This window comes from Gouania willdenowi, chromosome 13 (assembly GCF_900634775.1).
Source record: "Gouania willdenowi chromosome 13, fGouWil2.1, whole genome shotgun sequence".
Taxonomy (NCBI): domain Eukaryota; kingdom Metazoa; phylum Chordata; class Actinopteri; order Blenniiformes; family Gobiesocidae; genus Gouania; species Gouania willdenowi.
The window spans coordinates 8409512-8427117 of record NC_041056.1 but is presented as its reverse complement, the minus strand read 5'-3'; the positions used below and the strand labels follow the sequence as shown (position 1 = coordinate 8427117).

The following is a 17606-nucleotide window of genomic DNA, read 5'->3' as shown; positions in this document are numbered from 1 at the left end:
ATGTATATATCTTTTTAATTTTTTTATTACACAATTTTTGCGCATTTTGTAGTTGTCTTGTGTGTTTTGCGACTAATTTTCGGCATTTATTTTGTTGTGTTGTGTTTTTGGAGTCATTTTGTGTATTTTTTGCAGTCTTTGTTGTGTATTTCTTTGTCATTTTGTGTATAGTTTTAGGAGTCATATTTTGCTTTTACTTTGTGAGCCACACAACATTAGACTGAGGGCCACCAGCAGCCCATCTCTGATAGAGTAGGTTTCCTTTAAAATGAAGTCACACATAAAAGGAAGCCAACACTGGTTTTCCACATTATCGACCTCGAAATCTTCAGCCATTCATCCAATGTGTTTTTGACCTGTGTTAACTTTAACCCTACAGCTGATAACAAATTCAGCTGATATAAGATAACTGCCTCTGGGACACGCACTATTGAGTGGGCATACAATAATAGGGCGAAATTCTTGACATATTTATGGTGGGATGGTTTTTCATGCCGCTGTCTTGCGTAGGGCATGCAGTGGCAGAAGCTTCATATACAGTAAGAACCTAATAATTAACTATAAAATAAGCTGTCTTGTTTGTTCATTAAACACAAGCCAAGAGTTTTTCATGGTGCACATTTTTGTAACAACAAAATTGAATGATCTTGAATCTAAACTAAAATGTACCTAACCTGGATAAAGTTCAAGACTCTGCTAATGGGAATTTGAATAAATACGTTAGTGCCAATCATTTGTCTGTGAAGTGAAAAATAGTGCTATAACATTATTCATTGTAGGTTCTCAAAAAAAAAAAAAAAAGGTCTTTCAGTTTTTTTTTTTTATTTGATTGATGTCGATTGATATTTTTTAAAAATCATGATTACAGAATCAGATTAATAAATTAAATTTGTAGTGAGGAGATTGATGGAAGTGGATTAGGACCTATTTTGATGGAGAAAATCAAGAATAAAATTGAAATGTTGAGATTAAAGTCAAAAACATGAGATCAAAGTCGAAATTCTGAAAACTCAAAATATAATATTGTGGTAAAAGTCGAAGGTTTGCTAATATAGTCAAATCTATGGAAGCCGACTCGGGCCAATTCAACATATACGACAAAAGTCTCCATCAAAAATGGTAAATTGACCCTGGTCAGTTTTGAAATTTAAACTTTAATGTATGTCTTTTCAACTTTAATCTCAACATTATATTTTAGCTTTATTCTAGAAATTTCAACTTTAATCTCAACATTATATTTTAACTTTATTCTCAAAATTTCAACTTTAATCTCGACATTTCAAATTTATTTTCGACATTTTGACTTTATTCTTGTTTGAATTACTAGAGAAGTGTATTTGTGTCACTTAATTGAAGTAAACAATGTGTATTTGCTGTGGGAAGGTGTTACCCTTGGCAAATTGTAGAAAGTAACCACTTTGCATTCTCTTTTTTTTTCTTTTCTTCATTAAAAAAATAAAAAATAAAACAGTTTTAAGCTTCAGTGTATTGACCATTTGAACAAGTGTTAACTTCGCAATAACTTTTTTTTTTAAATAACAATTTAAATGATCTTACCGTCATAGTTTTCCACTGTAATACTGAAGAAAACCAAACATCTGCAGATGTTCCTGTTTTTTCAGGATTATCCCACTGACATGTTAGCGGTGTGGCGTTCAGGAGGGCGGGAAATATATCGATTATTTCACTACTGCACAAAATATCACTGTGTATGTGGGTTTATATGAAGGGAATTATTGTTTTATCATGCACACAGACTTCAATGATGTTAAGGTTGATCCACTGTTGTGGGATTATTTTTTTAAAAAATATTTATATGTAAACAGAAAGTGTTGCAAGGTCGATGAAATGTATCACTATTTACATATGCTGAATATTTAACATGTATCATTGCATCTTTTTCACAAGTAGTGCAAAAGTACAGTGTTCTAACTTCTGTGTGATATTGAGTTACCAGTTGTCGCCTTATCGCGTCTAATCTATGCATAGTAAAACCGCACTTCATATTTCCGACAGCACCTGAAGGCGTCAGAGTTGCCCTGCCTCAAGTGCGTGAATCAATTCAGTGCAACACACACACACACACGCTCAAACACACACATACACACACACACGCACAAACCTTACTTTGGTGACTTTTTGTTGTTGTTAATTCGTTCATTTTCAACACTTTTATTGATAGAAAAGAGTTGTTGAAAACATGCTGAAAGCTTCGTTTTCATCCTCGTGAGGTTAAAGGTGCGTTTTTATTGCACGACTTTTGACAGGTTAGAACCAAGAATGAGTTTTTCCCCCTTTTTATCATAATGTCCAAATGAAGGATTAAAAATGTCCTGTAAAAGAAATTCCACCAAACTGAAGCTCCGGAGGTCCTTCAGTGAGCAGCTGCGGAGCTCCACGTCCAAAGCCTGGGACTTACTCTGGAAGAACGTCCGGGAGCGGAGACTGGCAGGTCAGTTACCCGCCTCAAGGAGAGCCTTGGCCCGCAGGAATCAGTGCGAACAAGCGGTGTCTGTGGAGGCAAATCTGGTCCATTTGATTAAGTTGTGCATTTGTAGTTAAATTGCAGTACCTTCTTAAACCCTAAAGTGTGTGTAATTATTGTAGTTTAGCATTTGTTTGTTTTTTTTTTTTTTGGTTTTTTTTTAAAAAAAGATGATTTAGATATTATACGTTTGAATATAACATTTCATCTGTCAGTGCTGTTTAAGATTTTTATCATCAGAACTTTACTCCTGGTACTTAATCAACATCCCTACAATTGTGGTTTATTCAAAGGATCTGTTTTTCTTTATGTAACATAAAACAATGCTCTTTAAAAAAAAAAAGGTGTTCCCTATGACAACGTTTCATCACCAAATATTCCTCTTCAATACTGTAACTATTTGGAAAAAGGTGCCCACAAGGGGGCGCAAACGAGACCTTTTGTTGCCCCAAGACATCAATGTCTTCCATTCATTGATCAAGAGAAAAGAAATGGTGATTTCTCATATGACTGGGGTTTGATTTATCCACTGGCTTTGCTCTTTCTAAATGAAGTTTGCACGTTCTCTTGATGCACTATTTAAAAACACCAACAGGTGTTTCCAAATGGAGTATAGAGAGGAATGTTTGGCCCTGCCATGAACTGGCCACCTGTCCAGATTATACTGGAATAAGCTCCAGTATACGCTTCTATCGTCATGCATCATCTGCTGGTTTGGTAACGCTATGCAAGCTGTCAGAAACAAAACAAAACATCAACTACAGCCAACAACAAGCTGTTTGGGATTCTGTTGCGTCTTTATTTGAACTGTTGACACCATCTGTGCGAGGGAAGCGTTTTGTTATCCAATGTTCAACAAGAACAAAGCTACATGATTATCTGTCTATCAAACAGTTGTTGGACAATTGAAGATACAACCCTTTAAATGTTATACGACACGTTCTGTGAGATGTATAGAAGTAAGATTTGATTAAGTTGAAATTATTTTCTAAATATGCTGCAGGATTTAATAATTGTGCCATTATTCCTTTGTACTCCAATCTTTTACATGCAACACCAACAAGGTGTTGATTTGCAATTTTTTGACTTGTGCACTTGTTGTTGTACTCTTCTTTGTTTGTATATTTTTGTTAAAATCACCTTAAAAATGTATTGATACAATATCAGCACAGATCGTGCCTACTTTTATTGCTTATTTTGTAGTGTGAAATGTTAGAAAAGGCTTCATATTATGTTGATATATTACTCAGAACAATAGCAAGTAACAGTAGGTATGAGGAAAAACTGACACATTTATTAATATTAACTAATGGGTTACATACATTTTTAACCCTAAACATAAGAATATCTACGATGAATAAGTCATAAATAAGACGACTGTGAACAATAACCTCAACAAATCTAATTAAAAAAAAACACAAAAAAACATGGAAAATATGTGCAAATAATAAAGAAAATAATAATGTAAAACACATGAAAAAAAGTTCTACAATTTAATAGAGTAAATTGAAAATAATTTGGAAGACCTTGGAAAAATGACCTCAATAAATCCAATAATACAAATTAAATATCACAGTGTCAATATTGGATAGAACCCAATGCTGATGTTTTTTTTGCTAATATCAAATCGGGAAACCCTTGAAAAAAATGCAAGAAAATTAACCTTAAGACAAGTTGATTCTGAATAGTGTTTATATTTTAGTTTTCATAAACTTTTATGAGTGTAATGCAAGGCAAGTTTTCGAGCAGTGGAAATTGATCCCTTATATGCTGTTGCCTGAAACCACCACCAGGGGCAGTGAACTGACCACAGACTGGGAAAAGCCACATGATTTACTGAACAGCTTTGTCTTCATCAGGGTTTTAAGTGCTGGAGGAATACAAATGGTGACCAGATGCTATATGTTGCATATCAGAGCCAAGTTCTCATTGTTGAATGGGATTTTGAGTTGTCGCTCAGCTTTCACATAGAGTTGTGTTTTCCTCGCTTTGCTCAGTTGTGAAGGTTTGTCACATTTTCAGCAGCTGAGTCCTGGTGGCGTTTGAATGTTTGACATATTCATCTTGCATTGTTTTCTGCATTCAGTCACAAATGTGGTAGGGCTGTTTCTCTAGACCTGAGGGCTTAAAGTATGTCTTTACAGAAGGATAACTGACCAAAGAAGAGTTATTTGAGGGTACTTTTCTACCTCATCTGTTAAACAAAAACCTAGGATTCAGTCTATCCATCCATCTATTTTCAGTCGCCATATGTTTACTCCAAACAGAATTATGTTAGGTTACACTCTTTTTCAGAAATGGGCAACTTTTATCATAGTCGGTGCCAAATACACGTGATCGTCTGATCCAAGGGCCACATTATCAACATTGCACAAACTGAATTGCCCCTCAGGGATAAATAAAGTATTCTGAGTCTGAATTATTGTCAGTATAATGACCAATCTGAGTGGTAAACAGAAAACAACTAAGGGTTTGATCTGTTTTTCTGGCATTTTGTGTGTTTCCTGGGTCATTTTTTGTTGTTTTCTGTAGTTTTGTTGTCATTTTTAATATTTCTGTTACTTTTGTGTAATTTTATAGTCTTTTTTTAAGTTTTTGGAGTCAATTTGTGTTTTTCTGTTGTCGTTTTGTGTGTTTTTGTGTCATGATTTGTGTTTTTGTTACAATTTATTGTGTCCTCATTATCCCATTGTGTATTTTTGTTGTCATTTTGTATATTCATCTGTAATTTTGTGCATTTGTGTATTATTATTAAATTTTTTCTGTCACCTTTTCTGCACATGCTGTCAACACGACATGTTGTGCAATCTTTTCACGACAGCTATGCATGTTTTATTATTGCGATGAAATGGATACATTATCCTCCATTGTCATCATTCACCAGCCCTCCCTAAGGAAGGGTAAGAAAAACTTTATTAGAGGGAAGATATAAAAAGAGAGGGCAGTGTTACGTCTTGGTGAGAGGGAAAGTAACAGGGGAGAGGGAGTTAGGGTGGGACAGCGGAAGAAGTAGGGATAGTAAGTAGTCAATTATTTTGGTTGTGTTATTTGTGTATTATTGGATTCATGATGTGCTTTTACTTTTGGGGACCGAATTAAATTAGTTGGAAGGCCACATATGGCCCCCGGGCTGCCAGTTGCCCATATCTGCTATATTTCATGCCCTAATACGACTGTTACACAAAGGTGGAGTTCCACCAGCTTTGAGTTATCAAGCAGCAGCACATATCATTTCATCAGGCTAACTAACTGTGGTTATCACAGGAAATGGAACTTTAAAATGTTAATATTGAACTAGCGACACAGACACCTCTTTTCCCTACGTTTCAAAAAACAAATCTGGCCCTTAGTCTGTTTTTCGAGGGTCTTTCGCTGTACAGGGTCATGTGGGTGCAAGGCAGGATACACCCTAGACATGATGCAGGTCCTGTCAACAAGTCTCGCTATTAAAAAACAATCTAGTCATATAAACAGATACATATTTACTTCTACACCTATTTTGAAACTCCAATGGAACTAGCATACACATTTAAGGACTGTGGGAGGGAATCAGAGTACCAGGAGAAAACCTATTACTGTAATGCTGAGGGACCGTGTGTACATTTGACATAAAACCATCTTTTGAAAAAAACATTTTCAATTAGTCATACACATTTAAAGCTGAAGTATCAATTACACTATGCACATTAGTGATACATTGTTCCCCAACATTCCAATTCATGTCACGTCAGCATCAGTTTATCCTTTTGTGTTTCATTTCTGCTTCATTGTCTTTCCTAGTTTAGATGAATTTATGTCATTTATTATTTATTGTTTTTACTGTTATTTATTTTATATTTATACGCTTCATATGACTTGGAAGCCAGAATGTCCATTAGCCACACTGTTTGACCCTCAGTCATCCGTTTTACTGGAAAATTAACATGAAAATGCACGACATAATTAGCTATTTAGCTATTTCCATTTCATTTTGCACCAAATCCCTCGCACCCGTGATTATGTAGTGTGAAATTCTGAACAAGATCATGAGCAAAAGTTGACATATTTGTCCTTTTGCTATGCTCACTCATACATCATTAGTTTTTCAAGGAAAAATAGCGTGTATATGTTTAATAATGTCCCAAAACATGCATGTGAGTTATTTCTGTCATATTGGGGCCTGATTTTAAATAAAAAAATGAAAAAAAATTCAAATTGCTCATCCGTTTTATGTCATAACAGAAAATTGGAGTACCTCCAAACAGCAACAATACAACCTGGCCTACATGAAAATGAATGCCTTCATGTGCATCATTTGTCTACCTCATGCTGCTTCACAATTTCCTCTTTGAATCGATACAAGGCCAAAATGACTGATTAAGATAAATGAATAAGTAATGGTAAAGAATGTGAACGATGTAGCTGAAAGTATATAAAATGTTATATTACAATATAGGTGGATTTAAATACTGATAACAATATATATCCCAATATTAGGGCTGGGTATCACCATGTACCTTACGACACGATACTGTCACAATATTTTGCCAATGATAACGATAATATCACGTTGCAGTGATTCTGCAATAATCGATATATTAAAATACATTTCATCCACGATACGTTATGATATCTGTGTCACTGAAGAAATTCAGATATTATTGAGCACACCGAATCCATTTCACAGGAATTACAAAACATTGTCAATCAATTTCACATGAAAATTTGTAAATATCCACTGTTCACCTATTGTCTCATTGTACTGTGTATATACTGCATATTTCTGTGTATCATGTATATATAATGTATATTGTTTTTGTCATGTCTTGCATGTTTGCAATATATAAAAAAAAAGAAATAATAATATCGATATTTGGTGCCAGTATATTGATAACGTACGGCAAGACGAAATATTGCCGATATATTGTTGAATTGATATTTTGGCACACCACTACCCGATATAGTATTTTTTCCTTAAAGGTCCCATGTCATGTTATTTTTCACCCTTCTCCATTTGTTCCCAAAAACTAGTATTTGAGGTTTATTTTCCCAAATTCGCCTGTTTTCCAGAGTTTTAGCCTCCGAAAAGTCACTTTCTGAGCAACTCTACACAAACAGGCTGATTTGCATCCTCCTTATGCATATTCATGAGTGGGCGTGTCTATAGACGGGACACTGACATGTCAATCCCGACAGAGAGCTTCCTGGAGGCGTGGCTTTTCCAGCTCAGTGTCGCGTCAAATTCGTCATCAAAGTGGGAACGCGTCATCAAATTGGAGCGAGACGTTTGGGCTCACCTTGCAGTAAGAAAGGAGCAAATCACCCTCTAACTAAGGATTGAAGGAATCAATGAAAAAAACACTTTGGGCATGTGTATGAAGCCCATATAGCACTTTTATCATGTTTAAAGCACAGAAAAGTTGATTTAGCATATTTAAAAATAAACAAAAAAATAAATCCTAAAATAAATGTTATTTCTCCTTTAAGAATCTTCTCAATGAAGGAATATTTGTGACTTCTGCTATATATACTGTAGTGTTCTGATTTGTAAATTTGTATGTTGAAAAACCACCAGGGGGCGCAAAAATCAACAATAATGGCCACTGCTATCATTATATTCCTTCTAGATATTATTCTAGAAGATGTTTTTGCAACAGAGTGGGACCAAAACCACACACATTAAATTTGTGATATATCGTACGGTATTGTACGGTAGACGTTTTTATATTGCACTACAATATATCGCACAGCATTAGCTGGAAGATTTTCCCCCATTTTATTTTTACTGCCCCTTCTCCTATTATGATTAACACCTAAATCCAGGCCCAGCGTGCATCAGTAATAGCTGCTGCAAAGTGTTGAAGCTCAGAACCCAGACAGCGGCGTGTTGGAACACGTTTGATATGAGCTGGAGTTACAGCGTTGCCTCAATGCGCAGACAACAGACGATTCTGTGTGCAGAAATACAAGTGATCCTGTAGAGCTGTGACGTCACCAAGCTCATTCATTCAATCATGTCTCTCAGCAGCGGGTGACGGCTCTCCTAATGTAATACACACAGTGCACTCTGGGAATCTCAACGTCTAGACGAGACGGGAAGAGGAAATAGCACAAACCGGTCTTGGGGGAGATCAGACTGTCTTTGACGGTCTGCTATTTATATTTGCTTTGACACCTTTTTCTGATTGAATGAATGAATGAATGAACAAACACAGGTGTTTGTGTGTACGCTATTAAAAACAAGTCGCCACCCTGTGAAATCATCCGAATGGCATCTGGCCATCATCCGATACCTCTGAAAAGCACCAGTCATTAGCGTCACCCCCACTCCAGGGTGTGGGGTTGGTCATTACACTGAAGGAGTTTATGAAAAATGTGCAGTAGGCTCTTAAGTGTACCACTGAATTCTGGTCTTTGTGAGCTTCGGCTGGGCTGGATTTTTCTGGCCAGCAAAAGACACAGACAGGGTCTGTGTTTAACTTGGTCGCTGGCCCATTTGTGCTTAATTCACGTGCGTGGCGCAATGCTTATACTTACTACTTCAGTCCGTATAGTATCAATCGCCAATAGTTGGTTGGAAATTCTGCTGGTATGAGTTGTCCTTCAGGTGTAAGTAGATATTGGTAGATTTTAAAATATGAACAGCTCCGTAGCTGTAACACGTGTAATTTAGCTGTAAACTAAATAGCATTTGGCAAATGATTAGGTTGTGTGTAAACTGTTGGATATAGGTATACAATATTAGCAACAACTCTTGATTGCTTGATATGTTGCAACCATACATAATCAGTAAGTTACTATAATGTATGTCTATTGATGAACCAAGTGTTTTGTCTTTTGGAAAATACAAATTTTCCAAAAAACATTTCATTGGTCCTCAGTCCATCTAAATACAACGTTTAGAAATAGGGAATTGAATTATTTGAAATGGACTGACCAGAGTGCTACAAAGGAGCCGCATGCTCTCCGACGACTGAAATGTCTTCACCAAAATGATTGAAAAGCCACCCAAATATCCCACAACAAAACCACAATTACCAACATTAGGTTGCTTGCTTCAACTGAATCAAATTACATTTTTTTTTTTTGCTTTTTTTGAAAAGACGGAAGATCTGGCATCCCAGGCTTAAGCTCAGACCTGTTAGTACTTTCCATCGTCATTTGATCTTCATTTGCTTCATTGTTGGAATGTTCACAAGATGCATGCATTTTGCCTTACGTTGTCTTTTTAATTTGTATTTGTATATCACATGCAGACTTTCTACATCTGTGGTTCCTAGTATGCCAGTTGATCTCGAAGATGATGGGTGTCAGTGCTTTGTGTAGTCTGTACGTTCTATAAAGGAGCTGCTTTAAGTGTTATCAATGGCAAGACCCAACTCCCCACGTTCAATTATCATTTATAACCACAACGGTAATATAAGTCACAAATATGGTAAACAACAACATGCACATACCAATAATGGTCGAAGAATGTAATGAGCCAATAAGAGACATGAGGCCACACTCTCTGAGACCATGCCCAGACCATGCGTTTATAAATAAAGTGATATAAATCTTTAAATGTTAGATCTATAGTTAAAAACGCTGGTGCAAAAGCTTACGGTAGTGGGTATTTGTGGAAGAGCGAGGCACTTTCATTGATACAAAGTCATAGGATTTGAACTGACAACCTTTTGAACACAACATATTCACTCTTATAACGCTCAACAAGCCAGAGCAAAGATAGCTGTAAATGTTAAAGGACATTTTAATTGTTATTTAGCCCATATTGTGGTCATTAGTGCTTGTCTTTGGGCTGACAATGTTGTATGTTAATAACTGCATTTGTAGATTCACATTTGACTTTACATCTAAACCAGGAGTATTTAACTGAAATTCACCAGCATAAAGCTTTTGCTCTAATTTTAAGCAATATCCATAAAGAGTGGGAACTTACTAACATTAGTAGGCTAATTTCCATCTGTTGACCCTTGACAGGCCGATGTAAAAAAATTCACACTGAACAATAACAATAAAACAAGACGAGTCACAAAACATTGTGGTTGTGGTCAAAAATATTTAAACTTTTTAATGTGGCATCTTGTAAAACTGATAAAGGATGGCTAATTAAGTTCATATGGTCATGCATTGGAGGAGTTCTGAGCTTGTGACCTTTTAAATGTCCTCAATGACTTGCTGGATTTTGGGTCTAATGTGGTTTAACTAAAGAGAAAAGTGTTTACTTGGGTAATTAATATGTTTTTCCTCTTGGTAGCTGACACTTAGAATACCCACTGAGAGGGCTTCCTGCCACTGGAAGTTGTTGTGTGGTGGCGGTGGTGGGGAGGCGGGGTGCTCTGAAATTAGCATTTTCTACTCAGGAAAACAGCTTCACACTCTCTGGCTTCTCCACTCACTCCATTCCAACCAGTACACTTGGCATGTGTATGACCAGTAACAGCAGAAGATTTGTTCTCCTACTGGGTGGATCCAAAAGCCACTATTTTTGCAAACCCCCCCTCTGCTCTCCTTACTCAGTTCATAGGCATTCCAACGGTATTTATATTTCCCTCCAGAGCAGGGGGAAGCTGACGAGCGTTCGCACAGACACTGGATTCAACCCAGCAAGGTGGGCAGTACTCCTACTGCCTCTTTGTCATTGGTCCCCCTGCTGTCACATGGTCTGAATGGCTAGACTGAAGTGTTGGCACTCCTCCCCCTAGGCTCTTCTTTGCTGTTGCTCTCAAGCTCACTTTAGGTCTCTTTGCGAATGAATGTGAAGTTTTTCTGTTGGTGAGATAGTTGTGCAAGTCTGCTGTGGTCAGGGGGCTTGTTTTGGGGGGTTCAGTATATCGCAGTCATGTTTAGGGAGCTCCCCGAGTCAACGGGCAGTGAATGTCTGGGGAGTATGACCCCAGAGACTCAGGATATCTACCTGAGAATGGACCATCATCGCAGACGCTCTGGATACAGACTAGGCAGGATCATTGCCAGGCAGCAGCTACTCAAGAAGATTTCTGGAGGTAGGAGAAGAGTTTGGATAAAAAAGTACAAGTGTTGGTTCTTTACCTGTTTTTGTACAGGGTTGGAGCTGATGAAGTGACTCAAGGCTTTAAATTAATCTCCCTTCGTCATACTCGGAGGAATGTGAGGGTTAATAGCCAAGCAAGCTGTTGGACAAAAACAGCTGTGAATGAGATGACTTATATACTTGAAAATGAGCATTGTTGTATTGACAAGTGGGCATGAGCTGCTTGTCATCTAAAGTTGATGTCGGGGAATATTTGTAGTATATCTTCTTGTTTCTCCACAGTCGGATTGAATTAATCCCTTAAAGACAGATGTAACAGGGTGTGTGCTCTTGTGAAAAGCTGGTTTTCAGTGGTGCTGCTGTATTAAATAATGAATGTGACTAATAGGTGATACAGGCCAGGGAGTGGGTAGGTAAAAAGAGCTGAGCCCACTTTGTAAATGAGAGAGGTATCAGTAGATGCTCAACTTGACACTTTTACAAGCCCTATCAGCTCTTTTGTGGACTGCTGTTTGTTTCTAGCAAAGCAATCATGGTTTTTTTTTTTTTAGCTTTCTCTGCGACCTATGACCTGTTTCCTCTGCAGTTACCTGGAAATCACAAGAGGTTGAGAGGGGGAAGGGTCAGTAGGAAGACAGAATGCTACAACTTCCACTCCTTCCAGCAGGTGTGAACACAGCGGCGCCGGATCAAAGGCTGGTCGCATTAATAACACAAGAAGCTTCAACACTGACATGTTCAGAGCAAGAGCACGTGTTCAGAGATGGACAACTTTTATTATAACGTGGGCCTCCAAAATGTGACTTTCTGTTCTGAGGGCTTCATTTTTAGAATTCATGTCAGTCTTTGGAATAATGACCAATCTGAGCATAAAAAGGGGAAAGAACTATGTTTTTTTTTTTATTGTTGTTATGTATATTTTATTTTTCCATTTTTTATTTGCTTTTGTCTTGTGTGCTTTTGTTGATGTTTTGTGCATTTTTGGCATCATCTTCTATGTTTTTGTTGCTGTTTTGGAGTCATTTTGTGTATTTTTAATATTTGATAACATTGTTTTTCAGTCATTTTGTGTATTTCTAGTATTTGATAACATTGTTTTTCAGTCATTTTGTGTGCCCTTTGTTATTTTCTGGGGTTCTTGCATTTTTGGAGACAGTTCATGTGTTTTTGTTGTTTTGTGCAATTGTTAAGCAATTTTTTTCTTCATTTTTCTGTCATTTTGTGTGTTTTTGGAATCATTTTGTGTGCTTTTGTTGCTGTTTTGTTGGTTTTTTTTGCATCATTTTGTGTATTTCTAATATGTAACAACATTCCCTTTCTCTCATTTTGTGTTGTTGTATTGTGTGGTTTTTACATTTTTGGAGGCATTTCATGTGTTTTTGTTGTTGTTTTGTGTTTTTATCAAAGTTTTGGAGTCATTTTGTGTATTTTAGTTATTTTGTTTATTTTTCTGTCATTTTCTTTGTTTATTTTTTCCTGAGTCATTTTGTGCAGTTGCTTTTTGGGGCCGCTCAAAATTAGGCCAAGGGCCGCATGTGGCCCCTGGGCTGCGAGGTGCCCATGTCTGTTTGTTAGATAATTGTGCAGTTAAGATTGCCTGAGTCACCTGAAAGTACTAAGGCACAATGCATATTTTGGGTTTGTGATCTTGTAAATGATATGCGAGGAGCGTGGAGTGGTTTGATGTGTGAAGATGACCTGGAGCTGTCCGTAGGAATGCCTGATTTCAAGGGATTTTTTCTTCTCTCTCCTAAGATCTGATGTTTGCTAGCGTGTGCAGTCATGTAACAGCATGTGTTTCTTAGATTACTGTTGTCTGGCCTGACAGCAAGCCAACAATTTTGGTAATCCGTGACATGGACACAAAATATATGTTTGAGGTGCCTTTTGGAGTTTTTTTTTTTAAAAAAAAAAAGACTTATTTAAAATATTTTTGGGTTTGTAGTAAAAAAAACAACAGAAGCAAAATAATTGAGGTATTTCAAGCTTTTCTGAGTTATCCTGGTCGTGCATAGGTTTAACATGCTGCTGCTGTTGGTTTGTTTGATGGTTTTTTCTCACAGTTTAAATGTTCCTAGACTGAGGATTTTTCAGTTTTTTTGTGACATGTGATGGACTGACATCCATCCAGTTTATCCGACCTCTCGTCCACTGTAGTGGACCCCAAAGTGTACTTAAAATACTCAGTTCAAACTAAAGGTGAAAATTGCTTTGTTTTTTTCTAGCTTTAGGTGAAATGTAACTAACTGTATTAAATGTGTATATAATACTGTCTTAAATTAATTGAAGGCGCCTGAATCAAATCGTGGCCCTTTGTGATATCAACAAATACGGTATCATTGTCCAAAGAAGCGATATCATATTGCAAAAACTGTTTAAAAGTAGAGAAGGAAATTATAATTCAAGAGGAGAATTTGTGATGAGAAAACATCGCGTTCACACCACCCTTAAAAGTACATGTACTGTATCTCCCAAGCAGTGTTACCGCCCAAACGTCACTTTTGACAGTAACTAGTACTGTAACGCAATATTTTTCCAAAGAAATAATGTTACCGTTACAATATGGTGCGTTTGTCCGTTACTTTGCTAGCTGCAGTGTACTTCCTGTTTACAGTGGCGCTACATATTTTTGCGGCACGCCGTGCCAAACACGATAAAACAGTAGGAGAAGAAGCATTGTCAGCGTGTTTCTGTTTACATCACGTGCGCCAATCATGGTGAGTCAATGCGACAGAAGGACGAGCTTCTCAGAGTGGAAATACGTGTATTATTTTGTCTCCAAAAGATGCATCAGTGAAGCTAAGCTAACGCTGCGGCTGGATTTTAACGGACTGTGACTGTTATCCAGGGACAGGTTCCACATTTATTTTTGTAAGCATTTTCAACAGCAGAATGTGGACCTGGAATATGCACAGCTTACTTTACATTACTGTGCTAAGGCTGAAAATTTTACTGTTTTAATTTTGGAGCAGCTGTTTTGTGCTTTATATGCACATCATTTATGGTTGTTTTATAGCAGTTGATCAACATGCATTATTATATTATTACAGCACTAATATGAAGCTGTATGGACACAAATGACCCTAAATAAATAATACATTCTTTAATTCTAAGTAACTCAAAAGTTACTTTTTCCAGTAACGCATTACTTTTTGTTGTAAGTAATCAAAATAGTAAGTGAGTTACTTTGTGAATGAAGTAACTAGTAACGGTATCTAGTTACTTTTTTCAGTTACTAGCACAACACTGGTCCCAAGTAGGAATAACTCAGTGGAATGAGTTGGATAAAGAGACTAAAAGAAGCAAAACACTTCGACACTTTAAAAAAATGTATGAGGAGATTATCTTTAGGACAGGGGTTCTTAACTGGTCTCACCCTGGGACCCACATTTTGCCACAGCCATTGAATCGCGACCCACATTTTTTTATTTTTTTTTTAATTTAACCAACCAAATTGAGTTTTTCAAAAATAGCTGTTCAAAACACACATATATACATTTTATAAAACATAATTTTACAGTACAACGTGCATTTCACAGCATGCCTGTCAAAAGAAAAAAATGTTTCAAAATAAAAGACAAGACCAACATGAGAAACATTGAGTATTTAGCTGTCTGCAACCCACCCAGTAAAGGTGCGTGACCCACTTTTGAGTCCCGACCCACCAGTTGAGAATCGCTGCTTTAGGAAATATGCTGGAGAATGCTCATATACTTTCCTTATTGTACAGTGTATTTATTTAGTACGACTATAAACAATACATCCTTATTTGAACACTTTTGTACGACCATAAACGGAAAGTATTATGTGCTTTGTTATTTGTACGACTTTAAATTGTTCTTTTCTTTTTTCCTTTGATTGTACGACCATGAACGATTGTTAAAAATGTACAAGCATAGACTCATGCATGTGTTGTTTGCGTGAGCACACGCTGAAAGTTTGTGTAGTGATGATTTAGACGTACAAGAGACGAGGGGTGGGTTTTTATTAGTAACTTTTTCCTGCTCCTTTTGAGCACAATTGTTTTAGTTTTGTCATTATGTAAAATAAGTTTGTAATATGCTGCTCAAATGAAAAAATAAATACAATGAATAATAAAATAGTGACGAAACTGGCGATTTACAGCCATAGCTCAAACCCTCCTAATAGCTGAGTAAACAAGATACATGATATATCTGATAGTCATCTAGCTATCAGCATCAGTGCATTGCATAAAAATAACCAATAAAAATATTTCGTAAATGAATTAATCATTACTTTTTATTGAAATGTATATTCAAACTACAAGTAATACATTTGTGCTGTATTTTAAATGGTGTTTTAAACAAGTTTTAAAAATAAAAACATTTTCACAAATTTTGGTGATATTTAATGTATTTTTGGTTTTTGGTGAGGAAGAGCAAATGATTAATGTGAGTTCCTTGTCATCCTGAGTCAGGCAGATGTTTTTATTCATGCCTTTTATTTTTAGTGTTATTACGTGTAATATCAGGTGGTATACTATATTTATAGAGCAACAGGCTGTCTCTGTTGACATAGGTTTAAAGTGAGTGTGTGGCCTTGGTGACGGACAGAGTTGCTCATGCATTGTTTCATACATAAAATATGGAAAAGGGAAGCCTGGTGAGCCTTAGTCATCTGATGATGTTTCCGTGTGTGGGATTGGGTCACACTGAGTTGTGCCTACACTAATAGAAAGAAGCAACCCTGTTGTTTGTTTCTATGGTGAACATCTTTTCTCCTGCACGTTACAAAAGAAGACTGACAGACAAATATTTCTGTTTTTGTTTCTCCATAGTCCGTTCACTTGAAGAATCCCATTGTCTGAACTACATAAGATTTGCCAAAATGTTGTTAAACAGGCATATTATGTATGGTATTTAGATTTTTAAGGTGTTTTGTCAAAAAGCTGATACGCAGAAAGTCTCTAATTGTCAGATTTCACTGTAAGAAGCTGGACAGTGTACTGTACATATGTTAAATCATCAGTGAGTGAGCCCTTAAAGACAATGGAGTAATGCTTTCAATATCAAGGTTTGGACATAAAACCAGAGGAGTTCAAACATTTTTGAGTAACGACACTTAAATTATTAAAGCTGAATGGGACGATAACCAAAATTTTTTACAACACAGATAAAGACATAGTGTCGGCCTCATAGAAGGAAATGACAAGAATCACAACAAATGTTGAAGGTTGAAACGGACCCTCACAAGATTGTTTTTGACTTAACAAGTGTTCATGTGACTTGAATTTTCAGAAAAGTTTCGTGCGTTGCATTGTTGGATTAGAAATCTCATTTTTCTGATATTTAAGAGGTTCTTATTAATATGTATTGTGTTAATTATTAATGCAAGTTATCATCCCCAGCCATTGTAATACAGATATGCACATATCTAATATTTATAATGGTAATATAAACTTACTGTATATCTGTAGCCACAGCTGCCTCCCCAATAATTTTCCTTTCCTTTATCGCATGCTGTCTTTGAAAGTTTCTAAGCAACTAACTAGTTATATTTTCATTTATTAAATTGCATGTAGCCTGTGTATTAAAGTTTATTTTCAGCTGTTTTCTTGTGATTGTCTGCAGTGAACTTCAGCTTAGCATCAGTAACTACTCAGCAGACAAGAACCGTCTCCTCTTTGTGTCATAAATCATCAGTGACACTTAATGACGCTGCTTATCACTTGTCAAACTAGGTGTCAGCGTGTGCCTGTGTGTACCTTAATGTGTGGTCATAACTAACAGGAATGTGTCCTGAATATGTTCCTAAACTGGGAAAATGAGTGTACGCAGCGTTGAATGTAACCCATACCAAGCTGGAAATGAGCTGTACACTAACTTGTATTGCAAATTTTTGCCCGCGCTGCTAATTAAATATTATATTTTTTTTGTTAACAACAACAAGCCGACAGTGCAACAGTGTGTATTGTGTCGAGTGTAAACGATTATCAGTGAAAATGATGCCAAAAAATGTCTCAGCCAGGTAATGTGCACCCTTGAAATATTTAAAAGTCCAACCTGGAGTGAAGAGGAACACTCCAGCTTGTTAAGAGCACAGGTTGTGCCGTCCATCTTTTGTTAATCTTCTGACTATAAAACGAGATACTGTTTGATAATGGTTGGG

General features: G+C 36.6%; 1 protein-coding gene across 4 annotated transcripts in view; it reads left to right on the top strand.

The window, feature by feature from the left end:
• stard13b (StAR related lipid transfer domain containing 13b) overlaps window positions 1-17606 on the top strand; it is an 87505-nt gene that overhangs the window by 38070 nt on the left and 31829 nt on the right. The window contains exon 1 of one of the 4 annotated variants that reach the window (XM_028465660.1): window positions 523-539. The exons of 1 other annotated variant lie outside the window; for it this stretch is intronic. Coding sequence is in view for 2 of the 3 variants with exons in the window: in XM_028465653.1 (XP_028321454.1) it covers window positions 11307-11469 (163 nt within the window). In the remaining variant the exon portion in view is untranslated. Of the gene's footprint in view, window positions 1-522; window positions 540-2105; window positions 2453-11194; window positions 11470-17606 lie in introns of those variants that run through there. 2 more of the 4 variants (XM_028465654.1, XM_028465653.1) reach the window with 2 other exon arrangements.